This window comes from Schistocerca americana, chromosome 5 (genome assembly GCF_021461395.2).
Source record: "Schistocerca americana isolate TAMUIC-IGC-003095 chromosome 5, iqSchAmer2.1, whole genome shotgun sequence".
In the NCBI taxonomy this organism is placed as follows: domain Eukaryota; kingdom Metazoa; phylum Arthropoda; class Insecta; order Orthoptera; family Acrididae; genus Schistocerca; species Schistocerca americana.
Genome location: NC_060123.1, coordinates 706,186,317 through 706,204,221, shown reverse-complemented (window position 1 = coordinate 706,204,221; position 17,905 = coordinate 706,186,317). Strand labels below are relative to the sequence as shown.

Genomic DNA, 17,905 nt, shown 5'->3' with positions numbered 1-17,905 from the left:
TACTAGTCTCATAACATACAGACGGAGATATCATGATGTTACAAACATTCAGGAGCGATTAAAAAGTGTAAATGTATCAGTTTGAGGTAGAAGACACTTAACCTCTTCTCCTGCATGCTCTTTGGTTTCTGTATTTTGGCAGGAAGTATTATGGACCAAAACAGAAAAGTCCAGTAAATAAGACCTCTAAAATGAGTATCTTAAAAGCTATGAGGAACTGTTCACCTCTGCTACAGTGAAACAAAACCTCTCCGACTGAACAAGTGCTTGTAGCTCTTAAGATATGCACTTTCGGGCTATGCTCACTAGACGACATTTTCTCGTTTTTCATCCATATTACCTCATCCCAAGATATTTAAAGCAAAGGGCTTGCAGCAGACGAGGTCCTTTGTCAATGGTATCAGAATAATATTACAATAACTTTTAGTTCTGGACTCGAGTCCCTTGCCTCTGATACATTTACCCTTCTCCATAATTCCTTAACACCTGCATCATCATGGAATCACCCTGTACAACAAATCATTTGATTCAGAGACACGAGACAAATTGTGCAGTAAAAAATCGAAAACAGAGACCAAGTAATTCTAATATCTCAGTCCTAATAATTCTTCACGTTATAAAAATCTCTAATACAACGTCACACCTGGTCGAATTATCTGTTCACCCTAAGTGGATTCAACTAAATAGTAGCATTCCTCTAACAATCTTCTGCAGCATTAATTTTTTCGATGATTTTGTTTCATATTACGAACATTTCTGCCCATTAATTTATTATGTATCTTCATCCTAACACGTTTTGCGTATATAATTCACTGGGGTCTGTGAATTCTCGTTAATTCTCTTGTCATGTGATGTGGCTGAAATCATTCTCCTCAGGTAATTTTTTTCTGCTGTGTAATAAAATAAGAATTTCGTAAATGCGTAGGGAAGGAACACTTAGGACTGCATCTGAAATGAGTTGCAATTTGTTTCCTGTTCTGGGGGTATGAGGTAAGCTATTGTATAGCATCACCCTTAATTCCATATTTTCCAGTACGACTACGTGTCTCAAACAACTACGTTATTTTGTCACATGCAATTTCTTAAATTTATGGTCACCATGTACTTTCAGCACAATGACCGAAATGACGCGTTTAAACATCTGAATGAATCCATGCAACGTAACATGAATCCGCTATTAAAGAAAAATACTGCTACAAAAGTGCGCAACTGTCTTATCATCCGAAATGACAACTTTGCTACAGAACAGGAAAAACGCGCCATCCAAACACTTCCAATAGCAATGACATGTTATTACTAACCACAACTGGTACCGTAGTTTCATTATGCCTGTCGATAAACACTGTAATTGACTGTCCTTGTTGTAGCGCAATTTGCGAATTAACCTCTTCCAAAGTCACATTCTTGGGCAAATCGCACATTAATGGATCTTCCATTAAAATGTCATTTAACGTCCTCGCAGTAACGGCGGCCAAATCATCCTCTGCAGACTGTTCACCCATATAATCTTTAGGGCTCTTTTCGTAATTTGCGTTTTCCATGAACACTAACTGACACTCATAACAAACCAACTAGACCACTTCTCGCGCCAAATTCTCATACATACACGCAAAAATTTGCTTGTAAACAATGAAGTTGGAATTAAATATCGAACTGAAATCGAATATAGTCGATATATCAAAGAAGTCGATCCCTTTATTCCAACTATTTTAAAACATATATCCCTCTTTTTTGACTGTAGTACATCGATACAGAGATTTAATGATAATAATACTAATTATGTTTTTGGCTCATTTCCCCCCTTGGAGCCGGTCTCTGCTGCGGCTACAAATCGTTGCAATTAAGTGCCAATACGTGTACTGATCTTAAGCCCGGTCCAACGCAACGATCTGTCTGCGCAGACATCGGCGCAGATGTCTGTACATGCAAAAGATCGCTGCAAATGTGGTGTGTTCACACGACACAAACACCAATCTACTACTCGCCTGCCATCTGTCGGTGTAGAAAAGAAATATCAATAGCAAGCGACTACGCTCCCCGTAAAAGTCAAAAATTTAATTCAGTTATTGTGAAATATAGAAATGGAGGAAGTTCTGTTATGGTCTGTGTTCGCAACTTGTGTTGCAAAAAAACATTCAGACCAACCGCAAGAACAGAGAATGCGGTCAAAATGGTGTAAACAGTGGCTGCCAAAGCGAAAGTAGTTTTCTCACGTAAATTTACTGCGAGAGTTGCACGGCGAACCTAACGACTGGCGAAATTATTTGCGGATGGATGTCGAAACTTATAATTATCTCTTAAAGCTTGTAACCACTCATATTATGAGTAAACATACTTGTGTGGCAGAACTGCCAGAAAATATTAATATCTTTGCTTTTTTGTACTTCGTTTTACTCACGTTGGTTGTTGACTAGTTGGTGTGAGACATTCGTCATGACTGTTACCGTGATTGTCGAAAACTATTTCTTTGTGTTTTGATTTATCTTGTGCCAATAAAAATATTACATAGTGAAAGTAAATGGTGTTTTCTGTGTTATAAGTATAACACTCGCCATACTGGTACCACACGTTGGGCTGAGGCTATCCTCATCGCAGACATTACGGCCGACACTGTAGCTAACGCTTTTGTCCACAATTGGCTTTCTCGTTTTGGTTGCCCTACTTCACTTAGCACAGACCAGGGGAGACAGTTTGAATCTAATCTGTTTAACCGCCTCTGTCAATTGTGTGCTATCAACAAATTCAGAACTACAGCCTATCATCCGCAATTTAACGGCCTAATAGAACGATGGCACTGTACCCTGTAGGTCGCTCTAATGTGGACTGAGGCACTCCCCTGGGTCCTTTTAGGTTTGAGGACGGTTGTCAAAGAAGACCTTAAAGCGTCAGTTGCTGAGATGGTATAAGGGGAAAACCTCGCACTTCCAGTGGATTTTCTTGATGATCCTCCTCTACTTCCCGAGGATCAACTTCCCGAGTTGGTACGACAGGTTTGACAGTATATCACCAAGTTACGTTTTCTGCAACCTCGATCGCATGCTACCCCTCCGGTTTTCATTCACCCACACCTCAGTTCTTGTAACTATGTGATGCTTAGAAAAGACGCCGTGCGTCCACCCCTTGCTCCACCCTACACTGGCCCAAACCGGGTCCTGTCACACTCTGAAAATACTTATACGATCCTCTTTAAGAACAAACCATCTGTCGTGTTCATTGAGCGCTTGCAACCAGCATGGATCCTTAACGACACTGACATATACGATAATGAATTTGTTTTGCAGGAAACTTCAGAGGCCTGTCCTCTCCCTTCTCCACAAGCTAATCAAACACTCTCTGCGAGTCAAGGACCCCCTCTTCTATACTTCGCGCCTCCGAGTGCCAGCAGTAATGAACGGTGCTTCAAGTGAACTTGAATGACTATGATGTGGACTCTATAAAAATACGACTTGTGGACACTTTTCTTTTTTTATTTGAAATTCAAAACAATTCTGTGCCATCTGACCAGAAAGATATTAAGCTATTACAGTGCTTCAATGTGGCTCCTGGTACTTCACAAAATGACATTTCAGCCTATGTAGACTCCAATAATGTTTTATTTATAAGAGTAACCCCCCCCCTTCTCCTTCATCTTCTCCGAATCCTCCTACCCCTATTGCTATCACCCGTGCTGGCTGCACCGTACGGCCACCTCTCAGACTTCAAGATTACGTCATGCCTTAAATGTTTACCTTCCCTTTATCACTTACTCCTCATCACTGCTCCTATGCGCTCCTAGCTCCTCGGGGGGGGGGGGGGGGGGCTCTGTGGCAGAACTGTCAGAAAATATTAATGTCTTTGCTTTTTTGTACTTCGTTTTACTCACTTTGGTTGTTGACTAGTTGGTGTGAGACATTCGTCATGACTGTTACCGTGATTGTCGAAAACTATTTCTTTGTGTTTTGATTTATCTTGTGCCAATAAAAATATTACACAGTGAAAGTAAATGGTGTTTTCTGTGTTATAAGTATAACACACGCCATATTTGTATGAGAAGGGCAATTTCTCCTCATGAACAGCTAGCGGTAACATTAAGATTCCTAGCAACAGGAAGGAGCTACAAGGATTTGGAATTTTCAACTGCAATATCGAAACAAGCGTTGACTGAAATAATACCCAACTCATGTGAAGCTATTTACGCTGTCTTGAAGGATGAGTTCTTTTTATAACAGCAGTTAATTTTCTATTATGTTTTCACACAAATATATTCTTTTGAATAAATTTTTGATAAACGTATGTGAAATATATTGTTTTACATTACGTCATGTTCCATTTCCTCGTACATTGACACTCCAATTTCATCTTCAATTGTACTCCTACGTGGTCTTGGCGTTTCTTGATCACTAAGAAAGCCAATCAGATCAAAATACCATAACGTTGGCTAGTATACTTGATCTACTACTACACCAGATCTTCTAGATTTCTGAACTTCGGATAACTCTTTTCGGTAAACAGTTCGAAACGAATTTATTTTTTTATTACTGTTTCTCTGTTTGCCGAGGCGTCAACTGCCCGCAGTTTTTCAATTGGAGCATTGTATGCTGCTGTCGTTTTGTCTCGGTTACTATATTCTTTACTTTTAATCTTCCACAAACATGGGTGGTTTCTATATATTTCAATGAATTCAATTACAAACTCTCAAGAACACTGACGAGTATCAGCCATTTTAATGCCCTGTGCGCACAAATACAAACACTAGACTGAGCAACCAGCTGTTTCGCGCCAGATTTGTGGCGATCTCCTGTCCACACACTCCAACTTGTCTGCACCGATGTGGTTTGAACCCACAAATTTGAGAGGTTTCACTCCAACTCCAACTTCCAGGTTTGCACGCATCTCAGGTTGGTGCAAATCTTTTGTCCACACGCAGATGTGATATGCGCAGACATTCTAGCAGATAGATCGTTACGTGTGGATGGGCCTTTAGTGTTGGCTTCGATCGTAGATCCCGATTTTCTTTCTTGAGTGAGTCAATATCGCTTCTTAAGGAACTGACTATGAATTGTAAGCTAGCAATTCGTTCTTTTAGCGTTGTTATTTCAGTGTTACAATTCTTACAAACTCCCTTTTTAACAGCATAACTATAACTATTTCTCAAGTTAGAATCACACACTTCTACACTCGCAGCCATCTTGTTGTAATAACTATGTAGAAGTATACATGAGCCTCCACATGACTTGTTTCTTCTGCAAAAGCTACTTGATAATCTGAAATTCCCTTTTTTGTTTGGAATTTTAATTGTGTCCTCAGCAAACCAGTGCTCATTTAAACAAACAACTCTAGTATTTGCACCTTCTGACAGGATGATTTTTAATTCGTCTATTTTGGAGCTTTCATTGTTTGAAGTGTTTAAACCATTTATATTCCAGTGGATAACAATTTACTCTGACTATTAGTTTTAGGATTTAGCATATTGCTTGTCAGATAATGATTTGGTTTTGTCTTTCTTAATGCCACACAAGTGTTTTCACCCCCATCACTACTTATCAGTTTCCCTTATTTTTTATGGCCTGTCAAATGTCTATGAACATCTTACTAAATATTTTTGAGTCCAACCTATTCAAATGTAGACCATCTTGGGCAACACACTTTGCACTTAGAAATTTGTTGGGATCAATGAAAACAAGTTCAAGTTTATTGCACTGTTCTTTAACCCGTAACTACTATCGACCATCTCTCAGACCGCTACTAATTTTTCTGTACAGATATTTCTCACACCACTGGAAAGCCATATGGACTCTTCCATGTACCTTCCTATTGGCTGTCAAGCTACACGTGCCAGCATTCGTGCATTGTTGCTGCTCTTTGTTTCGTAATTATTAGCCTTGAGAGGTCTTACAGACGTACCATAGTGTTTGCGTGCCGCGTTTTTATTGCATGCTACTGTTTCTCCATGGCGGGGAAAGCTGGGCCTTGTGTGCAACGTGTGTTACGTGAGATAGATGTCTTCACTTGTAAGATGAGCCTCAGACACCGAGAGAAGAATTCCAAAATCGAAAAATGTGCACCATTTGCCCTCCTTGTCTGAAGAGGAAAACAAGGTATCCATGTCAACAGCGTGGTGTTCCGATTTGTTTGGAGTGTTCCAGGAAGGTCTGCGTGAAGTGTTTGCAGGTGGAAATTGACAAAGTATGATTCAGTGGCACATGAGAACAAGTATTCAGTTTTTACTTCTAATTTTAGGAGTAAAATGGTGGCAAAGTTTCTCCATTCATAGACTTATGGACTGAAATTCGCTCTACATTGCAAAGTGAGTCGTAAACTGAAAGCTGACTTCGCACGCAATTTATCGTAAGTCATGTCGGATTTTTCCACCTAGTTATATTGCCAATTTGTAATACACTCCTGGAAATTGAAATAAGAACACCGTGAATTCATTGTCCCAGAAAGGGGAAACTTTATTGACACATTCCTGGGGTCAGATACATCACATGATCACACTGACAGAACCACAGGCACATAGACACACGGCAACAGAGCATGCACAATGTCGGCACTAGTACAGTGTATATCCACCTTTCGCAGCAATGCAGGCTACTATTCTCCCATGGAGACGATCGTACAGATGCTGGATGTAGTCCTGTGGAACGGCTTGCCGTGCCATTTCCACCTGGCGCCTCAGTTGGACCAGCGTTCGTGCTGGACGTGCAGACCGCGTGAGACGACGCTTCATCCAGTCCCAAACATGCTCAATGGGGGACAGATCCGGAGATCTTGCTGGCCAGGGTAGTTGACTTACACCTTCTAGAGCACGTTGGGTGGCACGGGATACATGCGGACGTGCATTGTCCTGTTGGAACAGCAAGTTCCCTTGCCGGTCTAGGAATGGTAGAACGATGGGTTCGATGACGGTTTGGATGTACCGTGCACTATTCAGTGTCTCCTCGACGATCACCAGTGGTGTACGGCCAGTGTAGGAGATCGCTCCCCACACCATGATGCCGGGTGTTGGCCCTGTGTGCCTCGGTCGTATGCAGTCCTGATTGTGGCGCTCACCTGCACGGCGCCAAACACGCATACGACCATCATTGGCACCAAGGCAGAAGCGACTCTCATCGCTGAAGACGACACGTCTCCATTCGTCCCTCCATTCACGCCTGTCGCGACACCACTGGAGGCGGGCTGCACGATGTTGGGGCGTGAGCGGAAGACGGCCTAACGGTGTGCGGGACCGTAGCCCAGCTTCATGGAGACGGTTGCGAATGATCCTCGCCGATACCCCAGGAGCAACAGTGTCCCTAATTTGCTGGGAAGTGGCGGTGCGGTCCCCTACGGCACTGCGTAGGATCCTACGGTCTTGGCGTGCATCTGTGCGTCGCTGCGGTCCGGTCCCAGGTCGACGGGCACGTGCACCTTCCGCCGACCACTGGCGACAACATCGATGTACTGTGGAGACCTCACGCCCCACGTGTTGAGCAATTCGGCGGTACGTCCACCCGGCCTCCCGCATGCCCACTATACGCCCTCGCTAAAAGTCCGTCAACTGCACATACGGTTCACGTCCACGCTGTCGCGGCATGCTACCAGTGTTAAAGACTGCGATGGAGCTCCGTATGCCACGGCAAACTGGCTGACACTGACGGCGGCGGTGCACAAATGTTGCGCAGCTAGCGCCATTCGACGGCCAACACCGTGGTTCCTGGTGTGTCCGCTGTGCCGTGCGTGTGATCATTGCTTGTACAGCCCTCTCGCAGTGTCCGGAGCAAGTATGGTGGGTCTGACACACCGGTGTCAATGTGTTCTTTTTTCCATTTCCAGGAGTGTATAATCCCTCTGATGAAAATCTGTGTGTGAGTAGAGAGCTAACTATTTGCTGTTCTTTTCGTAACTCATAAAATAAAAATATACTCTAGATTTCGCTTTGTTTTAATTGTTGAAGTGTTTAAAATACCGCAGTGTTTAACCTTCTGTGGGACGTAGTGTTTGTCGCAGCGAGATCGGGCGCGGTGTATCAAATTGATCACACCGTTTATTCACGTGATCGTTTATTAAATTCTGTTCACAAAACATATTATACGTGCCAAATATAATTAAAGAAAGACAAAGATGACATACGAGCACAGCTGCAGTAGAAATATTCAGATTTCTTATCGTCAATGTTGGGCTTTAGTAACAAATGATAAAAACGTCGCTGTTTCATTTGCTTCTTTATTATATTTCATTAGTGAAACACATTACAAATGACAATTATCTTTACAGAAAGTCTATTATGACACTGGAGCAGAACAACAATGATATTACAACTCACTCATTTGTTTCGTCACTTTTTGACTGCGGTAACAAATGCGTAATTTTTCCGCATTCAGAGCAAAAAAGTTCAATGTGTATCAAACAGATAGGCTTCTGACACATTTTGCAACAATATTTTCTCAGTCTTTTTTTTCTCTGCAGGTATTACACCTTTTCCTCTTGATCCCAGTCCCTTGTTCTTCGTTTCTGCTTGTGTCTTCTGCTTCTTCTTCACACGTTGGCCTATATTGTTGTAGCTGCAGTTGAAGATCTCTGTGAATTCCTGAGGTGTCCAAGCATCTACGAACCAAGTGAGGTAGAACTAACGCATATGAGAGTTGCTTCAGGAATCCTTTTCTTCGGATAAAATTCTCGTTGTTGCCATAGTAAATTACTTGTGAATTGATTCCACTCATATTGATCATTGCTAAACATATGACCATGTGCCAACGGCACACATTTCTTGCTACATTGTATGAAGTGATCAACTTATCTGTAGTGTCGACTCCACCTTTGGTGCTATTGTAAAATGGATGGCTTCTGTTTATCTCCAGTGTCAGCATCTACTGAATTATCTTCTTGCAAACTTGATGCCAAGATAACACATTTCCCTTTTTTAGGAACGTAGGGAACTAGAGTACAGCCTTTCTTGAAGCCAAAAAGTGAACTACGGACAGCCCTGCCTTTACTGGTAGCAAACTCCAGAGGAATCTCACGCTTGTTTTTCTTCATCGTCCCAACAAAAGAAAGTTTTTTTCTCCTTAGCTCTTCTATCAAACCAATACTAGTAAACCAATTGTCTGCTGTCACATTTCGACCTGACTGATAAATTGGTTCACATAGTCGCAGAACAACATCTGAAGGTTTATTGTTAACGTGGTACAATCCTTCTAGCTGCAGCCCAGCGTATATTTCCAGATTATAGAGATAAAATACTTGGGAATCCACAAGAGCATATATCTTAATTCCATATTTGTTTGGTTTGCTAGGTATGTGTTGGCGAAAACTGCACTTTCCACGGAATCCTTAAAGTTTCTCATCTACTGTAACGTTTTCTCCGAGGGTGTAGGATTTCTGACAATTCTGTACAAACAGAGAAAATATTTCCCGAATCGCTGTTATCTTGTCTAATTTTCTTCTTTCATCACGATTCACGCGATTGTCAAATCTAAGGCACCGCATGATGAATTTGAAACGTTTTATGTTCATAACGAGACGAAATTTTTCAGTTCCATCCTCATCAACTCCCCAAAGATCTTCTAAGCTTTGTCTGTTACTTTTGTTAACGCCAGCCAAAAACATAAGACCAATGAATGCTTTTAATTCAATAATATCTATAGGTTTTACGTCTCTCTCTCGCTGAAAAGAAGCTTTGATGTTCTCAATATACTGATTGGTATACAGAACTATAATCGACAAAATGTCGTCATCTATGAGGCAATTCCAACATTCCAAAGGCGTTCTCAATGCTTTCGCCGCACCTATAGGACCAGGTAACTTTCGAATAATATTGTGGGCCCTGAAACGTACTCTCTGCGATGGTGGAACTTTATGCCATTTTGTGTCTTTGTCCCTTCCAGGATAATAATGCTGGCATTCTTCAGGTACTTCCTCGTCGTTTTCACTGTCGTTTTCCTCTGTTTCTGAATCTTCCTGCCGAACTTCAACTGCGTCATCACAATCTGTGTCTACTTCATCTTCAAAATCCTCTTGAACTTCATCATTATCCTCTTCAAATAATATTTTTTGTATTTCTGCAACATGATTTGGGTCAAATAGGTTGTATGTCTTACTGTAGCCTGCCATGATCAAGTGTCTCACACCTAAAATGATAAAATTCCTATAAAATAACGCAGTCAGGCGCAGTATATCAATTTGATACCTGATACTCAAACATTCTTAACTGATGATTAAACGGTCCAAAAAGAAAATAAGTGCATTACACATTGTATGTTAACATTGTACTACTTACTAAGCTATGTTGATAACCAAAGAAATGAATTGTTGAAATGCAACACGAATGGGCGCAGTGCATCAAACTGATCAATCAGCACATATATATCAACAACAGAGCAGTCGTATCGACACTGAAGCACACAACAAGGACAAGCGTTCGGGAAAGGCTAGCTACTAGCGAGTAGGCGTCAGTGCTGCCACTCGTTGACAAATAATTTACAGTAAACTTCGAAGTGTATCAATTTGAACAGCCGCGCCCGACGGAAGGTTAAAAAAATCAAATTTCTACAAAAGCCACTTCTAAGAAGTGTAATGAATGACTGGAAGTCAAGAAACTATATATATTCAGCAAAATTCTGGTTTGATATATAAAATAGAAAATTGCGGTCTGTGAGACCCCTCCATAGTAATTGTGTTTCTGAGAATGACCATAGTAGTTAAGGGTTAATATTGCAATTTATTCTCTGCACATAGCTGTCACTCACTGATCTCCTGAACACAATGCCACTTATTACTATTCTGGAATTTGCTTAAAACAAGTGTTTTAAGCAAACTCATCGTTTGCGATGTGGGATGGCAACTCGATGCTTGCAGGTACAAATCTGTATGAGGGGGTTCCGGTAAACTGAATGCCCTAGGGAACCATCATTCTTCCTTCGGACCAGGACATCCAAAAAAGATGGTTGTTTGCCTTTCTTCACCCATCGCAAACCATCAGTTTGCTTAAAACACTTGTTCATAGAGCTCATATTGTCTCAGATCTGGATAGCTTACCTCAAGAACTCGCCCATCTAAAGACAATATTCAGCGAAAATGGATATTCCATCCAGCAGATTAACAGGGCACTAACAGTTAAAACTGAGATGCAGGAAGTGAATAAAGAGGAGAACATGCCGGAACAATCTTTAGCTTTTCTTCCTTTCGTTGGCAACACTTCGTTTAAAATAGCAAGAATCCTCCGGAAATTTCAGGTAAAAGTGGTTTTCCGCCCACCATCGAAGGTTGCGGACCTTGTGGGATCAGTTAAGGACAATCTGTTACTACGAAAGGCCGGAATTTACAAGATACCGTGCCAATGTGGTATGGCTTACATAGGTCAAACCACACGCACCGTGAAAGAACACTGCACTGAACATCAACGTTACACCCGCCTTTTGCAGCCAAGCAAGTCCACTATTGCTGAACATTATATTTCTACTGGACATTGCCGGCCGGTGTGGCCGTGCGATTCTAGGCGCTTCAGTCTGGAACCGCATGATCGCTACGGTCGCAGGTTCGAATCCTGCCTCGGGCATGGATGTGTGTGATGTCCTTAGGTTAGTTAGGTTTAGGTAGTTCTAAGTTCTAGGGGACTAATGACCTCAGAAGTTGAGTCCCATAGTGCTCAGAGACATTTTTTCTACTGGACATTCAATGGAGTATGAGAAAACAATGATTTTGTCCACAGCAACGTCTTTCTGGGACTTCATTATTAAAGAATCCGTAGAAATACGACTGGCGGAAAATCTGTTAAACCATGACAACGGCTACCAGCTGGACAGTGCATGGAATCCCATCATCTCCACGATTTGCTCAAATCGAAGACGACATAGTGCGTCGACGGCCGTGGCAAACAGCAACGCAGAGGACGACTGAGTTCCGCTATTCCACCAGCGAGGGCGCTGCCGGCGGGCAGTGTGGTTCAACTATCAAGTTTTCAACGCATGCCCAGAATAGTTACAGTACACTGTATATTGCGGAACGGAGGATGTTTTCACTACCCTGACCTGTGGAAGACCTCCCGCATCCTCTTATTCCTCAAACCCAACAAACCCCCTTCTGCCACCTCTTCCTATCGTCCCATCTGCCTCACCTCCATCTTCGATAAGGTCCTTGAATTCATCCTCTCCCACTGCATCCATCGGCACCTTGCTCAACACCACCTCCTCCCCCTTACCCCGTGTTGCTTCTGGCCCTCCTTCTCTGCTGAAGACCAACTCCTCAACCTTGTTCACCTTCTGTCCCTCCAGCTCAACTCCCATCGCTCCGCCATTTTTGTTTCCCTTAACCTCCAAAATGCATATGACCGTGTATGACATCCCGGTCTCCTCTTTAAACTCCAAACCTACGCCGTGCCTATCAATTTTGTCCGTCCGGTCACTTCCTTCCTCTCGCACCGTCCCTCCTATGTCACCCTCCACAACACCAACTCCCGTATCTTTTATCCCACAGCTGGCGTCCCCCAGGGTTCCTGTCCTCTCCCCTCTCCTTTATCTCTTGTATACAGCTGATATGCCCAAGCCACCCCCACTAGTCCACCTTCTCCAGTATAGTGATGACACCGCCTTCCTGGCTCTCTATCCTACCCTTCAACGGTCTCAACATACCCTCCAAACCCACCGTAACCAGTTCACCACTTGGTGCACCAGTGGTTCCTCCGCCTCAACCCCTCCAAAACCCAGGTAATCATCATAGGACGCACCACTCGCTCCTTTCGCCTCCATGATTTCTACCTCACCCTTTATGGTCGTCCCATCCAGCTCACCCCCACGCTGAAATACCTTGGCCTCACCATCGACCGACACCTCACCTGGACCCCTCATCTCCAGACCGTCCAGCAGAAAGCCCATTCCCGCCTCCGCCTTCTGAAACTCCCGTCTCACCGGACATGGGGATTGCATCCTTCTACCATCCTCCACACCTACAAATCCCTCATCCGTCCTATCCTCTGTTATGCCATGCGCTCTGCCTTGCCTTTCGTATCCACCTTCCTTCCACCACACAGCTCCTGTATGAACTGATCCCCTTCCCCCACCTCCTCCTGTTCCTCCAACATCTCCGCATCCTTTACATTGCCCGCACGCTTGATCCCCCCCACCCTCTGGTTTCCTCCTTCCTCTCAACCCCCCGCCCGTTGCTGCACCTCTATTGCTGTATCCCTCCCTCTCTTTACTTCCACACCCTCCATCTCCTTCATCTGGGCAATTTCCAACGACTGCCCCTCCCGGTTGATGAACTTCGCCGTGACATCTACCCTTCCTTCCAACTATAACCTGGCCTTGTTCCTCCCCCCTCCACAGGGCCCCCTTTTTTCCTCTTCCCTCCTTCTCCCAGAGCGGATTTTCCTCCTTCCCCCCCCCCCTCCCCTGAGACCCTGCACCCCATATTTGCCTCTTTCCTTCCCACATCCCTCCCTATCTGGCCCTCTTCCACGCGCCTCCCACTCACCTCCCCCATCTCTTCCCCTCCCTCCCTTCTTCCGGTCTCCCTCATCTCCTTGCGCCTGGCAGATCCTCTGTTTTGATCATCGTCAGTGTGCCACATCAGTGTTGTGTTTAGTGCTGTTTCTCCTGTGCGTCAAGAGGTGTGATTTTAATTGTGTACTGGCATGAGGTTTGCCGTCAGTGTTTGTTATGTGCTACACCATCCGTCGATACCTTTTATGCTCCAGTCATACTGTGCCTTGTGTTCTTTTAATTGTCGCAGTGTGTGGCTTTTTGTGTGTGCTACTTTTAAACAGTTTTAACAGTTTTTTATCTCCATTTTACGGTCACCCCGTTTTTTGTCTATTGCCTTCCATGATGTTCCCCCTTTTTTATATCTATGTTCACCATATTCTCTCCTTTGTTATTTTTAAATGTCTTCTATTGTTTGTTCTATGTCTTTCGGCTGAAGAGCAGCGCATATGCTGCTGCCTGCCCGCCCCGATGGGGAACTGAAATACAACAAAGAGAGAAAAAAAAGAACCTTTTCGCCAGTCTGCGACGGCTCACCTGAAGATGACTGGCAGGTGCCCAGTTGAAATATCATGTGAAGTATTGAACGACGACCAGCTGCAAGCCCGAACTTTGTTTGAACAGTCAATTCACTGGGAAAATTTTAAAATTTACGATGTGCTAACATGTCATTAGAGTCAGTGGATCACATAGTGGTATTTTGGTATTTTTTTTAGGGTTTCAAGATAGAGCTCACTCTATAGAAATTCTTGATTTAGATGCATTGAAGTTAATTGTGGTAATGGTGAAGGGAAAGCTCCAGTAAGAAATTCTGCAGGTTATTCTGCAGAAGAATATTATGTTGGGTTATGATATTTAGGCTCATTCCAGCTTGAGCACTGTGGGAAAGCAAGGCCTCGCAGAACCATTAGTGAAGTATGTACAAGGTGTACAACTTTGCTTCCTCCGTTTGCCGATAGGTGGCGACAACGGTAAGTAGCGGTTGAAAGAAACAGATCGCAGACATGTGGCAGTTAATTTGGACCTCGGTCAACATAACCTCATTCAAACATTAGTCAATTTGTGTCTGCATCATGAAGTTGTTCTTGATTGAAAATGTCAGTTCGCAAGCCTAATTCTCGTCATTTGCGGGAGGTGTAAGAAAACAGCGGCTGAGTATCATTGAATGCTCTCAAGTACATATAGTAAGGATGCTATTAGTGAAGGAACGTGTCATGAGTGGTTTCAACACTTCAAGAATGGTAATTTTAATGTCGTAGACCGGCATAGTAGTGGAAGAGAGAATGTTTCGAAGATGCAGAATTGGAGACATTGCTGAGTGAAGGCTCACATCAAACTCAAGAGGAATTGCCACAATTAGTGGGAGTGACACGGCAAGCCATTTCAAAATGTCTCAAGGCTATGGGCGTGATTCAGAAAGAAGGAACTTGGGCCCCGTGTGAGCTGAAACCAAGAAACGTTGAATGGCGTTTTTGTGTTTGTGAACATTTGCTTCAGAGGCAAAAACAGAAGGGATTTCTGCATTGCATTGTGACTGGGGACGAAAAATGGGTTCATTAAGATAGCCCTAAATGCATTTGAGCAGAGTATTAAGAAAACAAATGGCTGCAATACAGAGAGAGGCACGATAAAGTGATTTTGCAGCATGACAACGCTCGACCCCACTTTACAAAAGAGGTCAAAACGTACTTGGAAACATTAGAATGGGAAGTCCTACCCCACCTGCCGTATTCTCCATACATTGCTCCCTCTGGCTATCACCTATTTAGATCAATGGCGCATGGCCTGGCTGACCAACATTTCCGATCTCATGAAGAAGTCACAAATTGGATCCTTTCGTGGATCGCTGCAAAAGATGAACAATTTTATCGACGCAGGAAAGGTGGGAAAAAGTAGTGGCCAGCAATGACATGTTCCACATCCTGGAGGACCTCCTCACTATGGATCAATTGGAATGAAAGTAAATCTAATGTAATCTAATCTAATGGAAAATACTTTGAATGATACATGTCTATCCAATTTGTTTAATTAAAGCCTCAACCGTTGGCAAAAAAACGGCGGAAGCAAAGTTGTACACCTTGTAGTATGAACTGAAAAGAGTGTAGCAGCGTCAATATTGAATTATATGGATGAACAAATTGTAACCCACTTACTGCAAGGATTATATCCTGAAAGTAGGCAAAGGGCTTTAGCAAGGATATTAACATAGTTGCATGAAGTAAGAAGACAAGTTCAGTCATGGGAGCTTCCTGATTACTAGAACTACTTAAACCTGCCTAACCTAAGAACAACACACATATTCATGCCCGAGGCAGGATTCGAACCTGCGACTGTAGCTGTCGCGCGGTTCCTGACTGTAGCGCCTAGAACCGCTCGGCCACACCGGCCGGCCGCCACCTGATTACCAAAGGAAGAGCTGCACAATGAGAAATTTGGCTGGGAAAAATAAGATGGAAGGGAGAAGGTTCCATGGAGGGCCACAACTAGTGAGTAGTGGGAAGTGAGGTCAACAGAAAAGGAAGTCCCAAAACTGAGGTTTTAGTATTGCAACAAAACGGGTCACATAAAGAGGGAATGTACATTATGACAGTTATTATGCCAAGGACAGGATAAATTCATTATTGCTATTAAGGTTTGATCAAACTTGCAAGTACCTTTGGCGTGGCTGCATTGAATAACAAACCTGTTTGCAAGTTATTGGATTTAGGTAGTACCATTTCGGCTATTGATCACGATTGGTTTTTGAAACACCAGGGAATTTGTAAATGGGAAAGGCTGGTGATAAAAAAAGGGGCAATATATGATTGCAAACAAACCTAGTTTAATTGAAAAGGGAGCTTGCCAGTTTAGGTGATGCTAGGCGACTTTTCATTAATATGAAGGTTGAGGTGAATTTGGTGACTAGTTATATTCTGGGAGCAGATTTCCTTGGAAAGGTGGATCTTATTCCCAACTGGGTGGGGCAGAGCTTTTATTTCAAATATTGTTTAGGTTCTGTTGTCATTGGCAAGAAGGTTTGATGATGGTGGGTAGCTTGAAACCCATGAAAGGGTAGACAATGAAGGGAAATCAGATAGATTAGACACTCAATTAGCCCACTTAGATACATTTGTGAAAGGTAAAACTGAGGTCATTTGTGCTGAATTTCCTGATATCCTCATTAAATATCTGAGGCTCAGTAAGAAACTGGGAGTTACCCATATGTTGTAATGTGGTATGGAGTTAGTAGATCAAGTTCAGGCAAAGAAGGCCCCATAAAGGCTATCCCCACCCAGAATGAATGGATTAAGATAAAAAATAGAGAAAATGTTAGAACAAGAGCTTATTCGACCATCTAAATTGCCAGATGCAGCTCAAATGTTCTTGCTACCTAAATCCAGTTGAGAGTTATTGAGTAATGGACTACTGTTAGTTGAAGAAGAAGGTTTTATAAGATCAGTGCCACTGCCGGACTTATATTCATGTTTCAGTTGGTTTGGAGAAGCACGTGTGTTTAGTATCTGAGAACTCAATCAGTCTTTTAAGCAAACACCTTTAGAGAAGAATTCAAAGCATATCACCACATTTGTTACTGATGAATTTTTTGAATATAATCAGGTTTCTTTTGAGCCAGTAACAGGTGCTGCAGTTTTGTCACAGTTAATGGATGCAGTGTTTTCTAATTACAGTTTAGATCTGTTTGCCATTATTGAGAGGATTTAAAAATATACATTATTTCTACTCCAGAACATCTGTTGCACCTAAAAGAAATATGCAAATGTTATGAAAGACAGGCTCCACAGTAAATCCCCAAAAAGTTGTATTTGTCTGTGTGAAAGTTTTAGGACATACAGTCTCTGTAGAAGAAATCTCCATTGATCCTGATAGAATGAACATTATTAACCAATTCACAAGACCATATAATGTTAAACAAGTTGCCAAATTCATAGGCATTGTAAATGTTCTTAGAAAATTTATCAGAGGATTTGCTGAGAAGGTGGCACCGCTCAATCAGTCATGCTGTAAAGGATGTAAATTCAGTGAGGAGCCATCATGTAGAGAATTGATAGACAGTGTTGATATTTTATTTTAGTATACAGGCTTATTTCAGCTTTATTGCTTTCTCAGTGCATGTCCTGACATTGTAGACAGATATATGTCAACTTTGAGTAAACTATTATTACTCTCTGTAGTTGTTGGATGTAATTATTGTTATTATTATTTTAGGTTAAGTTTTAAATTTCTTTGATAATTTGCTGTTGCGCATGTACAGGGTGTCCCATTTATCTGATGACTGCCTGTATGGCGCAGTAGATGCCAGGCAGCAAGCATTCCATTGCCCAGTGATCAGATGCTGTGTTGCCTGTCTACTGCTGCGGTACGACATGACCACATTTAAAATATAAGAAAATAAATTTTGTACTCACCAATGTCATGCAAAGAGATGATGGAACTGCCTGCCATTTTTTTCCACATATTCTCACATCTAC

General features: G+C 42.6%; 1 protein-coding gene across 1 annotated transcript in view; it reads right to left on the bottom strand.

The window, feature by feature from the left end:
• Positions 1–1,652, bottom strand: part of LOC124615738 (U11/U12 small nuclear ribonucleoprotein 25 kDa protein-like) — a 52,831-nt gene extending 51,179 nt beyond the window's left edge. Inside the window, exon 1 of the mRNA XM_047143818.1 lies at positions 1,302–1,652. Coding sequence (XP_046999774.1) covers positions 1,302–1,541 — 240 coding nt within the window. The 5' untranslated portion in view covers positions 1,542–1,652. The remainder of the gene's footprint in view (positions 1–1,301) is intronic.
• Between the last annotated feature and the right edge of the window lie 16,253 nt (positions 1,653–17,905).